This window comes from Engraulis encrasicolus, chromosome 6 (assembly GCF_034702125.1).
Source record: "Engraulis encrasicolus isolate BLACKSEA-1 chromosome 6, IST_EnEncr_1.0, whole genome shotgun sequence".
Taxonomy (NCBI): Eukaryota; Metazoa; Chordata; class Actinopteri; order Clupeiformes; family Engraulidae; genus Engraulis; species Engraulis encrasicolus.
This window is the reverse complement of record NC_085862.1, coordinates 47,092,680-47,111,919: the sequence shown is the minus strand read 5'-3', so window position 1 is coordinate 47,111,919 and position 19,240 is coordinate 47,092,680. Positions and strand designations below refer to the sequence as shown.

At 41.8% G+C, this 19,240-nt stretch overlaps 2 protein-coding genes across 2 annotated transcripts in view; both read right to left on the bottom strand.

Moving 5' to 3' along the window:
- Window positions 1-14,165, bottom strand: part of cachd1 (cache domain containing 1) — a 122,859-nt gene extending 108,694 nt beyond the window's left edge. The window contains exon 1 of the mRNA XM_063201805.1: window positions 13,649-14,165. Coding sequence (XP_063057875.1) covers window positions 13,649-13,897 — 249 coding nt within the window. The 5' untranslated portion in view covers window positions 13,898-14,165. The remainder of the gene's footprint in view (window positions 1-13,648) is intronic.
- alg6 (ALG6 alpha-1,3-glucosyltransferase) overlaps window positions 1-19,240 on the bottom strand; it is a 406,699-nt gene that overhangs the window by 46,678 nt on the left and 340,781 nt on the right. The gene's annotated exons all lie outside the window — the stretch shown is intronic.

Here is a 19,240-nt window from a genome sequence, read left to right as displayed (position 1 = left end):
AAGAGGGAGACAGTGGTGGAATGTGTGAAAGAGAAACTGCTGCAAGGGGGAAAAGGAGGAGGAGGAGGAGGAGGACGGGGGTGTTGTCAGAAGTTTGTGAAAAAACTCCAAGAAAAGCGGGGGTGGGGGGAAGGAACGAGAGGAGGCAAACAGAAAAAGAGTCTCTCCATTTCTCTACTTTTCACACACCAAAGGGGAAATGAAATACTGCAGAGAAGATGGAATGGAGAAGGAGAGTGAGCTGGCAGAGGAGTGTGTGTGTGTGTGTGTGCGTGTACGTGTGAGAGAGAGAGAGAGAGAGAGAGAGAGAGAGAGAGAGAGAGAGAGAGAGAGAGAGAGAGAGAGAGAGAGAGAGAGTGAGTGAGAGAGTGTGAGAGAGAGAGAAATATTTGCAAGAAAGGACTGATGAGGAAAAAAGAATGGCGCGTATGGGATTTGAAGCTCAGGGGGTCCTCCCTTTCTATTTTCTGAAGAAAGTGCAAGTTGCTACTGGTGTAGTAGTGGACAGGACAGGACAGTGGGGGTTTTGCAGCTTGAGGGAGAAGGCGGGACAGATTTACACAGAGGCTCGCAAAAGGCAGGGTCTTAAGGAGAGGGCAAGCACCCGTTCCACCCCCACTTCCCTATGGTCGGTGTCCTGTCGATATGAGCTCCCTGTCGAGATGAGCTCCTTTTAGCTACTGAGCATGCGCACGCATACGCAGCTCCACGCAGCGAGTTCTGCGGCTGATGGCCCATCAAGTTCAGCTACCGAACAGCTGATCTTAAACATGTCAAATATCAACTGCAGCAACACAACGCTACGCAATTATAGGTAATAGGTGTAAGGTTTGCAGAACAGGGAGACATCCATGCCACATAGGCTAGGCCCTACACTGGTGAGAGAGATGCATTGCACAACCGCACTGAGTTCTTTTTTACGCACATGCACCCTCTCCATTTCCTTGCGCAAAATTACCCCGCGTCAAACTTATTCTAAAATAGCCGGACATCTAATAATCAACCCTACTGATAAATTACCCCGCGCCAAACTTATTCTAAAATAGCCTGACATCTTATAGACTAATCAACCCTACTGATTTAAGAAAATCTGACCTAGCCCAATTTAGGCTTTCGCTCGTTGCGTTTAACTTCTAACTAGGCTAATGGGTCATCTAAAAATGTAGACAGGATATCTCTGTTAAAGAAAAGGCAAGCAATTTTCCACACCCGACGTTGCATCAAACTTCTCTGCTTATGCGGCATGCCTCAAGCCCGAAACATGCAGACCTACCAAATGCGAAGCAAAAGCTCTCACTTACATTATGACTCGCGTCATGTCCTGGGAACAGAAGCGTTCAGCTTGGATTTAAATATTTGCAGATTTGCAGAGAATCATATTGAGTTGGCCATTATTAGAAACTTCTCCAGAAAAGTGTAAAGGTACGGACGAGACACGCTGCTCATTTTAAAATTGTAAATAAAACAATCAATATTTTATCAGCAAGTTATTGAAACGTCTCCACAGAATGAAAATCAAGGTAGCCTAGCTAATTTCGACGAGGCAGCATAAAGAGATAGGACGCCACTGTCGAGTTCAGATTAGACGTCTGCAACTGCGCTCATCAAAAGTTGCGTGGGAGTGGCCACGAACCAACATTGTACTCATGCATCTGCGAGTTCTGTGAGGTCCGAGGTATCGTCGCGAGACACATTTGAAATTGCGTGATTACTTTCACTGCATTGCAGTCATTATTAAGCAATGTTGCTTTCTAGCCCGGTTAGCTAGGTATTTTTTCACACAAATTGCAAAGGCAATGCACTGTATCATTACTTGACATACCCAGTCTGTTTTCACGAGCAGAAAATGCAAGCATGTAAAAACAGTTGATTTTGCCGATGTGTGTTTACATTCGGTGGAGGAAGCTACGGTAGTAAAACCTAACCGCAGGCATTGTGCCACGAGTGTTCAACTGATGCATTGTTTGTTACTTAGCTTGTAGTTTTGTGTATTTACACACATTTACACACAATTAAGGCATTAATAGCCTATAGTTTTTAACAGAATACAGCTCTGCTCTCGCAAACTACTGGCATTGCGCTGCCACAATAACAGAACAAGGAAGTGGCGAGACGACCAATCATAGCGCCTTTTTGTCTGCGTCCTCCGTGTCCGTACGACGGATGGTTAGATTTTTTTCGAGGCGCTCAACGACGGGCGCAGAGCCTCTGCGAGGAAGGCGTAGAGTCGCACAGACAGAAGACGGACGGACGCAGAGGCTCTGCATCCGAAGCATAAATCTAGCTTTAGGCTACTGGTAGCTCATCTCGACAGAACACCGTCCGTCCTCATTCTCCAACTCTGGTTCCTCAACTCCCGCTTTCAGTGTTTTGTGTGTGTGTGTGTGTGTGTGTGTGTGTGTGTGTGTGTGTGTGTGCGTAGAGGGTGGCTTCCATTGAAAGCAGTGTGACAGGGTCCTGTGGCCTGCCGTCCAGGGGTCAACGCAGCTGGAACTCACCCAAGCATCTTTAGGAGCCCTCATTCACAATAGAAGCTTCCCATAAAGCCTCTTTCTGTTCACTTTCATAGAGGAGAGAGAGAGAGAGAGAGAGAGAGAGAGAGAGAGAGAGAGAGAGAGAGAGAGAGAGAGAGAGAGAGAGAGAGAGAGAGAGAGAGAGAGAGAGATCATCTTGCATACGGATTAAATAAGACCAGTTAATTACAGCTACACTTTAATGAAGTCTTGTGAATAAAGCGAGCAGAGGCTTCACTGCTGAAAGACAAGGAGGAAATGGGTCCTCTAGGCTACTGCCCACCCCCAGCAGCATGCATACTGCACTATTCTACTCGAGGCTTACTTCAGCTCAAAACAACCTCTAGTCGTGGTTGGGTTCGATTTTAAGATCAGACTGGCAAAAAAAAATCTTGTTCAAGCACCTGCAGTTCAGATTTTTCTCTTACTGCCATGTGCTGCAAAATACTGAAGCCATCACTTGCCAAAAAATTAGTGGTAATAGAAAAGCATTGCCACAGATATCACCACTTCATCATCAACAATGTCCCGAGGACTTTACACATGCTCTGTCAACTTCACTTCCAGGTCACTTCTAACTGGATTACCCTCCTTCAAAGAGAGATCAGAGTTGTAAATGAAAACGGGTCTAACTCGAAGCCAAAGCGTAGACTCTGATACCCCTGCAGCCATCTTGAAAGCCCTGACCTCCAAAAGTTAATCAGTTCGTGTAGCTTTGAGTATTAGCACGCACAATTTGGGCAAAATCCGTCCACCGATTCAAACATGATTCCACAATCAAAAATCTGACACAGCAAACCAGTATGCCTCTTCTTGTAGATGGAGGCATAAGAACAAAGCTATGGAGAAATTGTATTTACTCGTTTGAAATGTTGAGAAAACGCTACAGCCACAGACAAAGCACCTTCGCAACATACAAGCTTTTAACTTCTTTATTAGAATCCCTCGAGATTAGCATCTCGTTTTCTGAAGGGTCCTCCAAAATTAGACATACAACTTAGCACATTATCTTAAATATGCTTCAAACAAGACAATGCTTTCCACAGCTTGGCTTGCATCAGGCACTTCCACCCCAGAGCAACCCTCACTGCGAATTACAGAAGATTTTTAGACTAACTGTGAAATTGTCTAAGATGTTCCAGCTGTTTGACCTGAAGTACAAACCCCAACTCCGATGAAGTTGGGACGTTTGGTAAACAGTGAATAAAATCAAAATGCTATCATTTTCAAAACATTCAATCTATTCATTAGATGGAGAATAGTGAAAAGACAACATATTAAGTGTTAAAACCGAGAAAAAATATTGTTTTGGGGGACATATGTACTCATTTCTAATTTGATAAATCCAACACGTCTCAAAAGAGTTGGGACGGGGATCAGTGAAATTTAGTAAACATCCAAATAAGATAAAACAACAAAGAAGAACATTTCAAAATGAATTGTACTGACGGACAATATAGGTGTCCAGGTATAAGATCATCACAGAGAGGCTGAGTCACTCAGAATTAAAGATGCAAAGGGAATAATTACCATAGTTATTACATACATTTTTGAATTCCCTTTGATTTACCACGATTGAGTGTATATAAGACATATTTTTGTTAATAAAATCATTGTATAGGTTCATGACATCATGAAATATATATTGGCTGTAGTCTCACTCTAATTCCTGGAGTGCTAGAGCTATTGAAAATTGACCATATTAAGAATGCTTAATGCATGAAAATGACACAGGGGTTTAACATTCTCCTAAGCACCTGAGCTCACTTGAAATAGACCCAGAAGACATGGGAAACTGTCCTTTGCTTACAGAAGTCAGCAGAAGTTGTAGAAGTCCATTCTTTTTGACAATAATAGAGCATTGCACATCCTGTGCTACAGTGAAAATGGACCATCCAACTTGTGTTAGTGCTAGCTTCAAAAGTCAGCCTCCATGATGGCATGCGGATGCAGTAGTGCATTGGTTAAGATGTTCTCACTCATCTGTAGAGTTAAATACAGTGCTGAATGGTATAAATGGGTTTTAAACAGCATGAAAAGCCACTCATGCATTATATTTTGAAGGGAGATCTTCGATTACTGCCACATAGTAAGGTCAAATTGCATTCTCTACTATGTTTTAACAGTTTGGCTCCATCATAAGGACCAGCATGTGATAAAATGGTGGGTTTTTGGTCAAGACCTGTCACACTGTAAGCACTACAGAAAGGAAAACATTGCAAAACATGACAAGGAATACACCCACCATTTAAGCTGGTGAAATCATGTCCAAGATAGGAATTAACACTGTTTTTTATATAAAATCATCTCATCGGTTAATGTATTTAACTGTTAAGTGTTGTCTTTTGTTCTGTTTTTAGTCTTCCTCGACATTTGCTGCCATTTATTGTCCCCGTCCCAACTCTTTTGAGACGTGTTGGATTTATCAAATTAGAAATGAGTACATATGTTCCCCAAAACAATATTTTTTCTCGGTTTTAACACTTAATATGTTGTCTTTTCACTATTCTCCATCTAATGAATAGATTGAGTGTTTTGAAAATGATAGCATTTAGATTTTATTAACTGTTTACCAATCGTCCCAACTTCATCGGAGTTGGGGTTAGTATATAAGCGATCAACTCTGATCAAAAGTCGAGACCACAATGTTGTGCAATATTCTGATTTTTGTTTGACACAAACAGGACTAAAAAGCTTGACCACACTGAATCATGCATCATTCCATTTCCTTGTTAAATAAAAAATATGGAGAACTAGTGGTAATAATTCACCACATTAAAATGCTGAATGCTCCATGGTTAGATGTGTTGACACAATAACACTGGAATATCTAGGAAATGCAGCAAGGTCTGAGACTAAACAACTTCAAGGTGAGCAAACGAAGGCTCACCATGTTATGAACGCCATATCAAAGTGAGGCTGTTTTTCTCCAGATAGCCAGAGAGGAACATTCCCTCCAGATTGTTAACTGCAGCAAAAGAATTCTGAAAGCTACAAAAAGGCCAAGCATAAATGTGGAACTAGAAAGAGGGTAGAGTTGTTCTGGTGGTTGAAAGGAGACTTTTTTTTACAACAAAAAATAAAAACTCCAGGACCTCGACAAAGAATGTGGGAAAGCCATTTACAGGAGTACGTACAGGAGGAGATAAATGATCTGACAAGCAATACCAGCTGATTTAAAACAAACAGCTGGACCAGGGAGGGAAGCAAAAGAGATGGAAGACAGTAGAAACCATCTTGCAGCCATAAGTCAGGACTCAGGAGCTCTGTAATGTTACGTGCACACATATGGAACAATGCTGCTGCTGCTGCTGCTGCTGGGGAGCAGATTGCCATCAGTTCACTACAGCCTCTGGAGAGATGAGTGGAGAGGGCCTAACATTTTTCAGTCAGGGTGGTGTGTGTGTGTGTGTGTGTGTGTGTGTGTGTGTGTGTGTGTGTGTGTGTGTGTGTGTGTGTGTGTGTGTGTGTGTGTGTGTGTGTGTGTGTGTGTCAAAAGTGGGGTGCTGTTGTATAGGGTTTGATAGGAAGGGTCGGAGACAGGGAGGGTTGATGGAGAGGGGGGGGGGGGCATGTCAGTAGGGGGGCCCCCGTGTCTGGATACTTGCCAAGACCCACAGGCAGCCTCCCATCTCATGAAAATGTGTCCCTCTGCAGCACTGATTCAGGGGCCGCGTTCGTTGCCACTAGCCTTATAGGGTGGTTGACGTGACGCCTTGTTTTTTCGTAACATTGGTTTAAAAACTTACAAAACTGTTATTTTTCCTTAAAAAACAAATGTCAATGAAAGAAGATGTGCTACATTATGTTTCACATTAGTCTTAGATGAGAAGAAACATTTTTGTTAAGATTTATATAAAGGTTTATGTGACAAATATCCTGCGGTGTGACTGTAACATTAATGAAACCTGGAATATAATATATTTATAAATTAACCAACAACATTTTGAATAATGTATGAAGCATTTGGCATGATTGCATAAATATTAACTTTATATTAAGATATGTGAATGTGAAAAAACTCAAGAGAGTAATATTAACTACAAGTTCAATTTTGTAACACAAATTGCGTCCTGTGGGGTGACATGTATGTCAATGTTTGTGAATGGACAGTTGCAAGGCCAACTACAAGGGTCTCAAAGACTGGCTCCTAACCAGTCAGTACCTCAGTTATTGGAGAGTGCTGTGGAAGTTTAAGGTGACTATTAACCGCTTAGTATCTCTTCATATTGCAATGTTTCTGTCACGCAATGCTTAGGTTCATTTTATGGTGTCCTGTGGTGTGACTGCTCTTATAGAAGGAAAAAAAGGTTTTTTTTAATAAATGAAAACACATATTAAGATTAAACACAATATCATTATCAAGTTAGCATGAGCTCAGATGTCAGTCATGTATACAAAAGAATTAAAATGACCATAATGCAGTGAATTTCCTGCGGTGTGACATGCCTATACAATGTGTTGATGCAGGAAACATTTTCCCAAAAATGGCAAAAATAAGGCGAAATTCCACGGACCACAAAGCGTTTTATTTTTTTCTATTTTTTTCCAATTTTTCCATCATTTTTTTCAGGAATTGGAAAAACTTTTCTTTTTTTGCGTTACGCCCTTAAACGTCAACCACCCCTTAGCATTAGCTTTAGCATCCAGCCGTGGATGTTTTCATGCTCTCCTCCCTGGATTCTTTTACACTTCCACGGGCAGTAGGGCAGTACTAACTAGCACACGCGCTAGTGAGATTTTACTTTGCATTTTATTGCTCTTTAAAAGCGCAGCCCCTGAGTCTAATTCCACAGTCGTTTTTTGGGGTCAGACTGAGTGAATAAGTCTCCCTGGTTTCTTACGAATATGTTGTTCTCATCCTTGGAAAAAAACTACTGTGTTGGCTTACAATAAGAAAAATTTACTTACTGGAGCATGGTAGGACCTGCAGAGTAAAGAGCCTCAGCGTTCAGCAAAATATAGTCTAAAAATCTCACTACTTCTTTCACAAGTCTGAGGCAAGGTTAAGCCTCAAAAACGGGCGAAAAGAAAATCTCATTAACCGTATAGGGGAACATTTAAATTCACGACAATGGCAGTTGAAAGCACAAGTTGAGTGTTGGCGAGCTTTAAGCAAAGATTCCAACAAAACTTGCAGCTGGCTGTGCCCGAGTGCTCCCTAATCGCTCCTCATTAAAATGCACCACTCCAGGTAAGGTCAGTTGAAGGTCATTGGCTCAAAACAACATGAGGTAGGCCTGGGACATTTCATGTAGCACATTCCTAGGTCACCCCCATGATAGTGTGGCTCTAGGTTTGTACATTATATTTTATCATCTTTTCCCTCGAAACATCACAAACTTAGTTTTCCCACAAGACTAGTATTCAGTGAAAGGCTACAGAATAGTACACATTCGTTGAGCTGTTACACAGTCTCTTTGGCCCACCACAGTGTCAGGGGCCACTTTAAAAAACATCAGGCAGTGCAGAACAGAGCATGATGAATGGCATGTCGTTAGCTGTGTGAGTCATTTGCAAGTCCCTGGTCTCAATGGACCATTTTAGGGGTGATCCCACCCAGGGACTGTGAAATCTCCACCCCTCATCATCCAGCCCAAGAGGCATTCACACCAGCAGAGGCAAGGTATATTCCACCATTCCCAGAGCCTGCTGTATATCCATTTTATAGAATGTTGGGAAATTGACATTTTTGTATTGGGCATTCCATTGAAATGCATTGCAAAATGCATTTTTATATAGGTTTTAAAGTATGTTCTCAAAATATTTGAATGGCAAGAATTCACACATAGATGATAGGACATCTTAACAGTCAATTCCAATATTAAAATGCAAAAAGTCAAAAATGGTGTATATAGCGTTTTGGAAAAGAGCTCTTCATATTCAAACACAAATTATTATGAACCTTTTTTTGGAAATTGTACAAATCAAAACGGTTGTCTCCACCAAAGGGCATTTTAAGAATTGCCAACAAATTTCCAATAGCTCTAAAGATTGTGCAGGTGTTTATAGTACAATATACACACTACATGATTCCCATGTCCGTATTTCTGTATAGCTATGAAAACTACACTGCAAACTGCATCTGGTTATGTAACATTACAAATGCAGGAATGTGATTTTTTTTGTATGTCCCACTGACCTATGGTGCAAACCGCTGAGCCATAGAACCCTGGATTGAAGTCAGGCATAAGGTATAGCTTAATTGTTGATGATGGGTATTGTCCCATCCTCAAAGGAATTAGGACTTTTTGTTCCTCTGAACACACAATTTTCAATGTTTCAAATCATCCCCACAATAAATTGTGTGTGAATGTAAAAAAATGCATTGAAAAAATAGGAACTGAAATTTTCTTTAACACTAGAACTACCACGGAGGGGTCAATTGACCTTTTTACCTAAAAGCCCCACAAGGGGGTCATTTGACCCTTTGGACCCCCTGCGGACACTCCTTTTGTTGTGGAAATGTGGCTGTTAGCAGCTCACAGCTGTCACTTGAGACACAGAGTGTGAGTGTGTGTGTGGATCATTTCCAATGCCTGTTGAGTGCTGTATCTCTGCATCTTCGTTCCTTGGAGAGGAGCTTCTTTCACCACAAAATTATTGAGGGAAATGAAGCAGTAGTCCACATGCACTGGTATTTATCCATCGAACAATTGCCAGGTTGCATTCACATGAGTCGTTATGGTCACATGGCATGGGAGATTCACACGTTACAGTTTTTCTCGATTGGTTTGGCTAATTTCTCGAAACTGAGATGACATTCTCAAAACAACACGGACAAATCCCCAAACCAACTTGCAATTTCCCAAAACAGAATGGCATTTTTCATTGCTTTCATCAGATATCAAATGCTTTGTACATGTCTCAAATGTTTAGTACATCTCTGCAGATGGATATGTACAAATACCCTTCAGTTGACACATTCAGCATACATTCAGCACATTTTCCAAATAAATTCACCTTGCTTATCTAAACGAATTAGACAATTCTCAGTCTAATGGTTGCCCTCTCCAAAACACGTCAGCATTATTTCATTGTGTAAGTCATCATATGCAAACTGGTCTACGCAGTTCCCAAAACTGTCAAGGACATCATATTTTAAGAATTTCATTACATAGTAAATTCATGACAGTGTTCAACAGGTCAGATGGTATTGTAACTTTACTAGTTAGTAGAAAATAATTTTACAACCGTGTATACTACAGTTTCTATGTTATTTGGCTAATTTCATGACATTTTTTTCAAACGACATTCTGTTTTGAACAGTTGCTAGTTGCTTTGGCATTTGTCCATGTTATCTCTGTTTTGAGAAATGAGCCAAACCCATGAGAAACCTGTGATATATGGGCATTACTTCCTGTATATGAATTTACAGTAAAGAAAGTTACTGATAAATGTCCTTGGTAAATTATCTGTGTTGTCAAACTTCAATAGTTTCACTCACTTTTTCATTTTTTATACATAGTCGAAATCTGTTAGCTGAACGTAGATAAAACACCTAACCATTTTGACTGGCAGTGCTTACACAATGGCAAAGGGACAATGTATTTTGAGGGTACTGATGATATATGTGGGGAAGAAATTTAGTTTTGACACATGGGTAAACTGTTTTTGTGGTGATATGAGCGAGTGATGAGGATCCATGTAGTTATGCTGAACCATCCAGTTTATTTTGACAGAAGGACTAAATGAATGCAAATGAGCCAAAGCAATTGAGAAGGATCTATGCCATTTTGATGGTACTGACTATTTATATGTCAGACGGTTTAGTGCTGATGCAAGAATGAGGTGTTTTGGGAGGTATATGACATTTTGCTAGTTATCTGAACTGTTGTGCAGAAGTGTAAGAATGTTTGGCCAAATGACCCAATGGTTATAGGAATGTCATCTCAGTTTCAAGAAATGAGCCAAAACAATCGAGAAAAACTGTAATTCAACCATTATCTGGTTGCAGTCATATGATTTGTCATGATCACATGGGACATTCACACGTTCGTTCATTGATGACTTATATGAAGAAATAAGCTGACATGTTTTCAGGACAACCATTACACTGAGAATCAACCAATTGGGATAGATCAGCAAGGTACATTCAGTTGAAAATTCTACTAAATGTAAGCTGATTGTGTTAACTGTAGGATACTTGTACATAGCCATTTGCAAGGATGTACTAAATGATTGAGACATGTACAAAAGCATTTGAAATTTGATGAAAGCAATGATAAATGCCATTCTGTTGTGAGGAACTGCAAATTAGTTTTGGGATTTGTCCATGTTTTGAGAATGACATCTCAGTTTCAAGAAATGAGCCAAACCAATGGAGAAAAACGGTAACAAACTGTCCGCCAAACTGTGCTATCTGTCTTTATTGCTGATATCTTCATGCAAGTTGCTATTTACCTGTGGTGATTTTGGAGGCTGACAGCCCTTGGGAAGAAGCTGTCTGTCCCTGTTTGTCTTGGCTGTTAGCACTGTAAGGTGTGACCCCCTCACCCCTCACCCCACACACGGCCCCTAACAGCCTCATTACCATAACAAAATGAGTGATTAGTGTATTAGGTAAAAGCCACCGGGTCAAATGACCCCTCTCTGGTACTTCTAGGTAGGCAGAAAAATCCTGGTAGTTCTAGTGTTAAGGAAACATTAAGAACTCCTAAACCTTTGGGTTAAACAAAAAACAGTTAGGCTACCGCAGATGCCACTAAACACTCTTGAAAAGAGAACAGGGGACCTCTTTGCTATTAAACCGAATAAAAGGCTCCATGTTTGGCCCATTCAGTTGAACGCGATGAGAGTGAGGAGCAGACGGATAGAGGAGGCGAGTAAATGAGGTGTGTTTCAGCTGCTATGGACACAGGATGAAGCTGAAATGAAAATAACACTTCAGTGACAGAAAGAGGGCTTTTCGAGAACCTCTCCGGAGCTCTGTTGAAGTTGGCTCGCAACCAGCACCGAATGAACGCTATAGAAACACCATACCCCTCTTCTCCTTGCCCCCAACCCAACCCCACCCCCACCGACCCTTCACCATTCCAGGCTTCCCCCACCCCAAACATCTCCTCAATTACCCTCATCATTCAATTAAGAGGCCTCTAGCAAACCACCCCAGCTCCAGGCAAATCCACCACTACATCTGTGATTGCACAAATTACACCAGGAGGGGCAATTGGGGGAGTGGGTGCTGAATAAGCCCTTAACCTAAACCTCCACAAAAAAATTACACTTTTAAAAAACTGTAAAATTATGGAGGCAATTTCACCCTTTGCTGCAAAGCTTCCACATCACACAGATGCATGCCCCGAGAAAAATCAAGGAGCAGAGTGGTATGGTGATAATCAGAATTAAGTAACACAAGGTTAAGCTTTACACAGCTGTGTGTATTAATATACAACTCACAATTTAGTGAATAACTACTCCTGTCAAGCGATTCAAAACTGCAAGTCTAAAACCGCAAGGCATTGTAATTTCTAAGAAGAATGCAATGATGGACACAGAAGCTGAAACCTTGCGAATAGCCCACATTCGTATTTGTAAAGACAATAAGCTTACTGCTGTACATGCTGGACATGACAGATTATGCCATGTTATGGGTGCCATATTTCATGGAAAATATCTAGTTTTATTTCCAGTCGAAGCATACAGACGTACAAACTGAAGGGGTGGGTAATGTTTGACATTGCAACATAGCTGTTTGCACTGGGATATTTGAATTGGAGGATGACAATGATGTCTTGAGATGGGTTTAGCCAAATGCAGCCTACTGATGTCCTTTATGTTAGTGCATCAAATGTGTGTCCTAAAAACAGCGCAGTAGTTTTTTTCAGATTTTTTTTTAAACAAGTGTACAAAATGCATACACCCCAGCCTTGGTCAAGCAAAGAAGGTGGGCATTTAAAAAAATAAAAAACATTTTTTTGTAATGGATGTGACCAAAATCGGTAACAATGGACGTAAAGCCTTATTCACTTCAGTGTGACGAAAATACTTTCGGACAAAATCATGTGTGGACCTCTGACACGGCGTTTTTGTAGAAAAGGAATAAAAGATTCTCTCCGAGATAAAACGCCATTTGGGCCGGGCCCCCTACTGACCGCTTCTGTGCGCCATCCCTCTGAAGTGCGCGCGCCTCGCCATCGTCTCAAAACACACCGGTGAAGAAAGTTGACCATTTGTGAAAGGCCCATGTATGTAAACAATTCTATTTAAACACATTGTACTTGGTTGTCTGAAAATATTGAGATATAAATGCTATGCTATATTAATTACTTAAATCTGAAATCCAGTTTTGGTTCAAACTGATATTACACATTGACTGTAATGTTTTGCTTAACATTACCAAGGTCTTAGCTATACGAGTAAAGGGTGCTTATAAACAACCATCCAGCAAAGCCTTCATTACATTCCCTAACAATTGAAAGGAAGGGTGAGTTTAAGCGTGCAGCTAATTCAATACAGAAACTAGTCTCGAGCTTGTTGTTTATGATGGATAAAACAATACAACACAAAACCATGCTTCGACTATATAGGCCCTACAACCATAATGCAATCCATTTTAGTTATTTTACTATTGCTGTGGTAATACAAAAGGACGACAATATATTTAGGCTATAGCTCATGAAGATGTGTTTTAGTCAAACAGCACGACACAATGGGCAAATACGGATACTGTTTGAAGAGAAACTAATCCAGCCAAATGTATTAAATGTTTTGCACATGTGTCCTTGTCACACACGAGATCCCATTTCACATTTTGGATGTGTGGTTTAGTTCTACTGCAACAGATCTTGTCAATATCCGCATTGGAGTTCAAAGCGTGCGCCACTCACTACGTGTAAAGACAGTGCCAACACACGAACTAACTCGACGTTTGACAACCATGGTCCACTCCTCACATAATACCCACATCTTGTGCATTCCCCATGGTCAGCTCTGTTACTTTGGACGATTGTTACAATTATGTTAAACTATGCGAAGCATGGCGACAATGTAGCCACAGTCGCACATTTGATTTTGATGCGAGAATGTGTTTTGCAACGTGAGTCAAGCAACATACAAAATGCTTTTGCCCCATTTTTTTAATCAAAAATGGCTAATAACGTCGACAGAATGCATTAGAAGAAAATTGAAATTACCTGCATGGTAAAGACTCCTAGCTCCTGTGTGGATAGTTTCTTAATTTGTACAGCCAAAACTTGGGCTTCATCCATGATTGAAAAATCCGTTTCGGCACCACAAATCCCACAACAAAAAAGACTCAGAACAACAATAAAGCTCCACGTAACAACTTGTGAGTTATTCCAATGTAGTAAAGACCACCTATTCCACAGCGACGGCGCATTTCCAGTTAAAATCGCAGATCCCTTCCGTGGCCGCCTCGCCATGATGGCTGGCTCGTTGAATAGTAAACTGGGAATTCGCGTTGCAGGTCTTGGAAAAACTTCAGAAGAGAGTGCGCTACTTCTCAACTTTGCCGATCGATTTGGCGTCTTCGTGGAAACCGATCCCGACGAGAAGAGTTAACGGATGCATGGATGCATTTCCCATCGAGCTATAAAAGCAGGCAGAAGCGTGGCACAATAAAGCCAGAGAAAATCTATGTTTTTCACTACCTTCTTCGCACTCGTAGCAACTCCAAACTCTGAGTATGAGCCGGAGCATCACAATGGAAGTGAAAGCAGGAGGCGTGGGAGCAAAACACCGTCCTGGAGTTTCTGTCCTACATGGATTGGGATTGATTGTGAACCTGTGAAAGTCCCCAGGTTTAGCATAGGCCTACTTTTTTCATGTGTTTTAAACAAACACTAGTAACACGACAGATCTGTTTTCAGTATCACACAAAACACTGTTCAAAGGACATGCGCATCAGTGGGAAAATTGTAAATTCCCAACGCTCTGAATCCTGATCCCGATCCGTATAACCTGGATCTTGCCTTCGTCTGGATAACTCTGTCTGAAAATCTGAAGTGCTATGGAACCAGAAGTTATCTGAGCTGAGTGAGTGTAGGCTACCTCTGCAGCTGCAATACTGAGTTGGGTCAAACAACACACATGTAGGCATAAGTATTCTTAATTCTGACAAAGTTATTCACAAAATCAAAGTCAAGGAAATCGTTTCAGCACAAATTAATTATCCTTGCCAAGAGGTGGATTTTTGCTGGAGATTGTTTACATGAATATTATAATTTTCTTTACATAAACAGCGGTGCATGGCAAAATAATAAAGAAAAAAGGGGGAAATATGGCACCCTGCCCCCCTGCCCAATGCAAGATAGACTTGATATTATGTGTTTGGTGCCACCTGCAGGTGACCCACAATACTACAGTGGACACACAGACAACCAGACAGACAGAAATACAGACAGACAGACAGACAGACAGACATTAAGGTCGTTCATGATGACGTTTTTTCAACCAGGCAGCAAATTTGCTAGGCAGCGAGCATGCTCACTGTGTCCGCGTGAAGCATCCTGGTTAGAATTTCCGCTCACGACGCAGTTAAAGGGAGTGACCTCTGCGCGTCAGTCGTGTCACATGGCGTTAAACCATCGCGGGAACAAAAGTTTTGTCAAGCAGCCACGCAGTACCACAAGAGCAACTGCTGGGCAGAAGACCTCCTCCATGCCGTCGGTAATCTGCTGTGATTGGCATTCATCAATCTGACGTGAATTGCAGGTGTAGCCCACATGCTTGTGAGGCAGCTCACTCGCTGCTCCATAGGAAGCAGCGTTTTTATGTCTTGGGAAATCACGTTAGAAAAAACTGTCCAACTTGTTTGCCAAGCATTCAACTCCACCTTTATTAGACTAAGCAGATCTTGTGTTGATCAAGCATTTTTATGCTTGGTTGCGACCGTGCCTATTGCCATACCTGTCCCAACCTCCTTTGGGGGTAAGGTAATGATGATGTTGATTGATGGTGAATAGGTCTATGTGTTTTGATACCATATATAGCCTACTAAACAATGTCTGAATGTCTGAAAAACCTATGTTTAAAAATATAGCAAATTATATAATGTATATAAATGTATAATGTATATAATGTATAATTTATTGTGTATATTATACTGACAGGATGTTCGTTGACCCCTTTTCTGAATAGGACTTTGGGTTTACATCAACTATAGGCCTACTGTATGGATGGATCCTTTGGGCATGGATATAGTATGTTGCTACAGTAGAAGGAAAAGCCTTTCCATAGTCACAGTAGCATAACAGATGTGTTCACAATGCCAAAGTATATTTTCTCACAGACCACAGAGGATAATTTGAAGCACAGACAATACTCACTCCATACGCACAATGCTATGCGGCTGCAGTTCACAATCCATTAAAAACCTAGTGATATACGACAAAGAGAAGATATTTCAAACACAATAGTGTCAGAACGTATCTGCATAAACACACTTGCTTCTGAGACCAAGAACACCTGGAAGCTTTTGTTGCTTTCAATATCTTCCTCCACCATTGTGAAAAAAAGCCTCAGAAAGACAATCTGGTTGTGCTTTGCTTCTGTGAATAAGTGCCAGTCATTTCCTAAATAACTTCCCTGGAATGGAAACCAGAAAACGCTGCAGCCATTTTCACTACGGCCCTGCGCCCAAATGTTTTGGCTCCAGGAAAAAGCGCACTGTGATCAAGTTTTTTTAAGGGCCAAAAAAAGAGAAAGGATCTTCGTGATTGGGTTTAAATTTGGATATTTATTCTAGCACATTCCCAAATTGCGGTGATGTTAAATGGGGCACTTCAGTCCTGTGCAAACCCATGCATCATAAAGCCCCGTCAGACAGACATGCATAGCAGCCCGTCTGGAGAGGCAGTTGTTCTCTTCATCAGGACTGGAGGAAAGATTTCTATCTTTGGACCGTATAGTGCTATATGGAAGGAGAGTTGATTACGCACAAAGCCCATGCACGGTTTTCTTATACCCACTAAAAAGATATGTTATTTGAAACTGCAAGGGGAAGTGCGTGTGAGAATAGTCACAGGTTTGACTGTATTGGACATCCCTGTTGCAGAAGGGAAAATAGGCAGGAAAACCTACACAGAGAATTTGATTAAATTTGATTAAATACGTATTTGACATTTTATATAATATGCACTGTGGGTACCTGTTTGTGTATGCGTGTGTGTACATATTTGCATGTGGCAACATATTTGCATGTGTTTTATTTATCGTGTCTGGCTGTTTTCTTCTTCCACATAGTTCAGTTCAGGAGGGAACTCATCACTTCTGGCCACCCATAGTGCTGGTGGCCTCACCCCATGCCAAAGCAACACCCCGGCTGTAGACCACAATGGGGGTAAAATACCTCCTATGCTTGGGTGACACACAGCGGCCTACAGAGATAATGAGAGAGGAGGCCACGAGAGTGTGGCGAGAGTGCCAGGAGTCTGTATCACCGCCAAGCTAGCGTTTTGGCTTTTTTTTTTTTTTTGAAGATCAGTTCAAAGGGCCTCCGTCTGTTTTTCATTGGCACATGTGACTCAGTCAGCGGTGGGGATTATACAGCTCTGATCTGGTCTGGGTTCGGTACCGGCCGCCAAGATTCTGAACCCAGCACAGCTGGAAATGTGTCCTGCATTAAACGCTGCAGCCCGCCGTAACTCACCGAAAAGATCTGATGGCCGCTCCTCGTCATCACCACCCACCGCTGGCTTCGGCCCCGGCCCCGGCCCCAGCTCTCCTGCGTGACTCCTCCCTCTGAAGGCTTCTTCTCATCACCCCCCCTCCCCCTCCCCCTCCTCTCCTCACCCTCTCCGCCTCAGTCTTTTGTCAGCAATCGGGTGGAGGGTAGCCTAGGGGACAGATGTGTGTGTGTGTGTGTGTGTGTGTGTGTGTGTGTGTGTGTGTGTGTGTGTGTGTGTGTGTGTGTGTGTGTGTGTGTGTGTATGTGTGTGTGTGTGTGTGTGTGTGTGTGTGTGTGTGTGTGTGTGTGTGTGTGTGTGTGTGTGTGTGTGTGTGCATGCATGTGTGCCTGTGTGTGTGTGTGTGTGTGTGTGTGGGGGGGGTGACTAGGGTTGGGTGTTATGGCAAAACATGTGACCATGATAGACTGTGTGATTGATGTGAACCAGGACTGACTTATACACCTTTGAAATGGAATGGTGTTTGAATAATTTGACCAAAATCACAGGTATCAAACACAAGCAGGTAATTGGAGTGCTTCTGGGTCTTCACTTTTTTCCCTTGGTGCTAATCAGTGTAGGGGCTCTTAAACTTGGTCCAGGTAGGCAAATGCTGAGGCACTCAAGGTTGCTATTTTTTAATTTTTTATTTGACTACAATGCCTACGCGTTTCAACCCTTATGGCTTTCTTCAGAGCGTATCCAAACGCGTAGGTATTGTAGCCAAATAAAGAAAAGTAAAACATTTTTTGCAAAATTACAGGTGTATGATATTCCATTGTGTATTATCCCTTTGCATTTTATGGCTGTATTGGTTGAGTAAATGCCAGTATCAGACATAAAATAGTTCTTAAGGTGATACAGTGCGTCTTACTGTATATACTGTAGGCTATCTCTTTTGTCTGTTGTTCACTACATGTTCATATTATGTAGGCCTATACTACAAGGTCATATTGAGGTCAAATTCCTTGTGTAAGAGTAAGTTCACTGGGCCGGTAAATCTTGCTCTGATTCTTATCTCCCTGCCTCTTCTCTAAGTTTACAGGGTTTGGTCCGCTACCTACAGCAACGCATGATCATTAGTGCTCTGAATGTTTTCTTTCTCCACACATGATCAGGCTGACAGCCTAGCACCACTTCTCTGCAGTTCTGTTGGAAAGAGCAGGCCCGCCGACCGGTGGGGACAAACAGGTCTGTTGTCTGGGGCACAGGAAAAAAGGGGCCCAGAACTCAGTGTCCACGACATTGTAGGCCATTGTATTAAAAGGGGATCCCTTTTAGATGATTTTGTCCCGGGCCCGGAAAAAGCTGTCAGCGGCCCTGCAAAAGAGCGACTAAATGTAAATGTTAGGCGGCCCCTGGTTGACCAGCGGAAGAGTAAAAAAAAAAGTAACAAGCCGTCAGTAAAGAGGTCCAGGGCTAATTGCAGGGGTTTGAATCGGCTCATTGCGATAGCTGGTGTGGATGTAATGGCACAGATTAGTCTGAGTAGAGGCTTTATTTTGCTCTGCTGATGGGCCTGCCGATGGCTATCTGCTCTCATAATACCGTAGCGTTTACTGAGAGTTTTTATAAGGGGCCATGGAGAGATAAGAGAACACGCAGAGGAGAAGAGGGGAACATACATACGCTTGGAACACGCTCTGTAGTAGAACATTCTAGAACAGAGTTTCCCAGCCTTCTCCACCTTGGGGCTCACTTGCAATTTTCACAAGCGTTTGAATCGGGGCCCACCTATGACCCAATAAATAATAACGCTGAAATAAATAGTCAACAGTGACACACAACCAAAAATTACTTTAAAAAAATAAGTTCAAGGCCACTTTGAATACCTTCAGGGTCCACCAGTGGACCCCAGCTTACAATTTGAGAATCACTGTTCTAGAAACTCCACATGCTCTGAACTAAAATAGTTTGACAGTTATATTCCTAAGATTTTTTTTGTCAGAGATAGAATAACATCTACCAGATAGTATATTTATCAGCTTCACTGAACAGCGCCGATTTGGGAGCTGGTTGAAAAAAGACTATTTTCGGGCTGTTTTGGGCTACTCAGAATTATTTTGGTGTGGATATGGAGACATGTACAGAGAGCTGAGA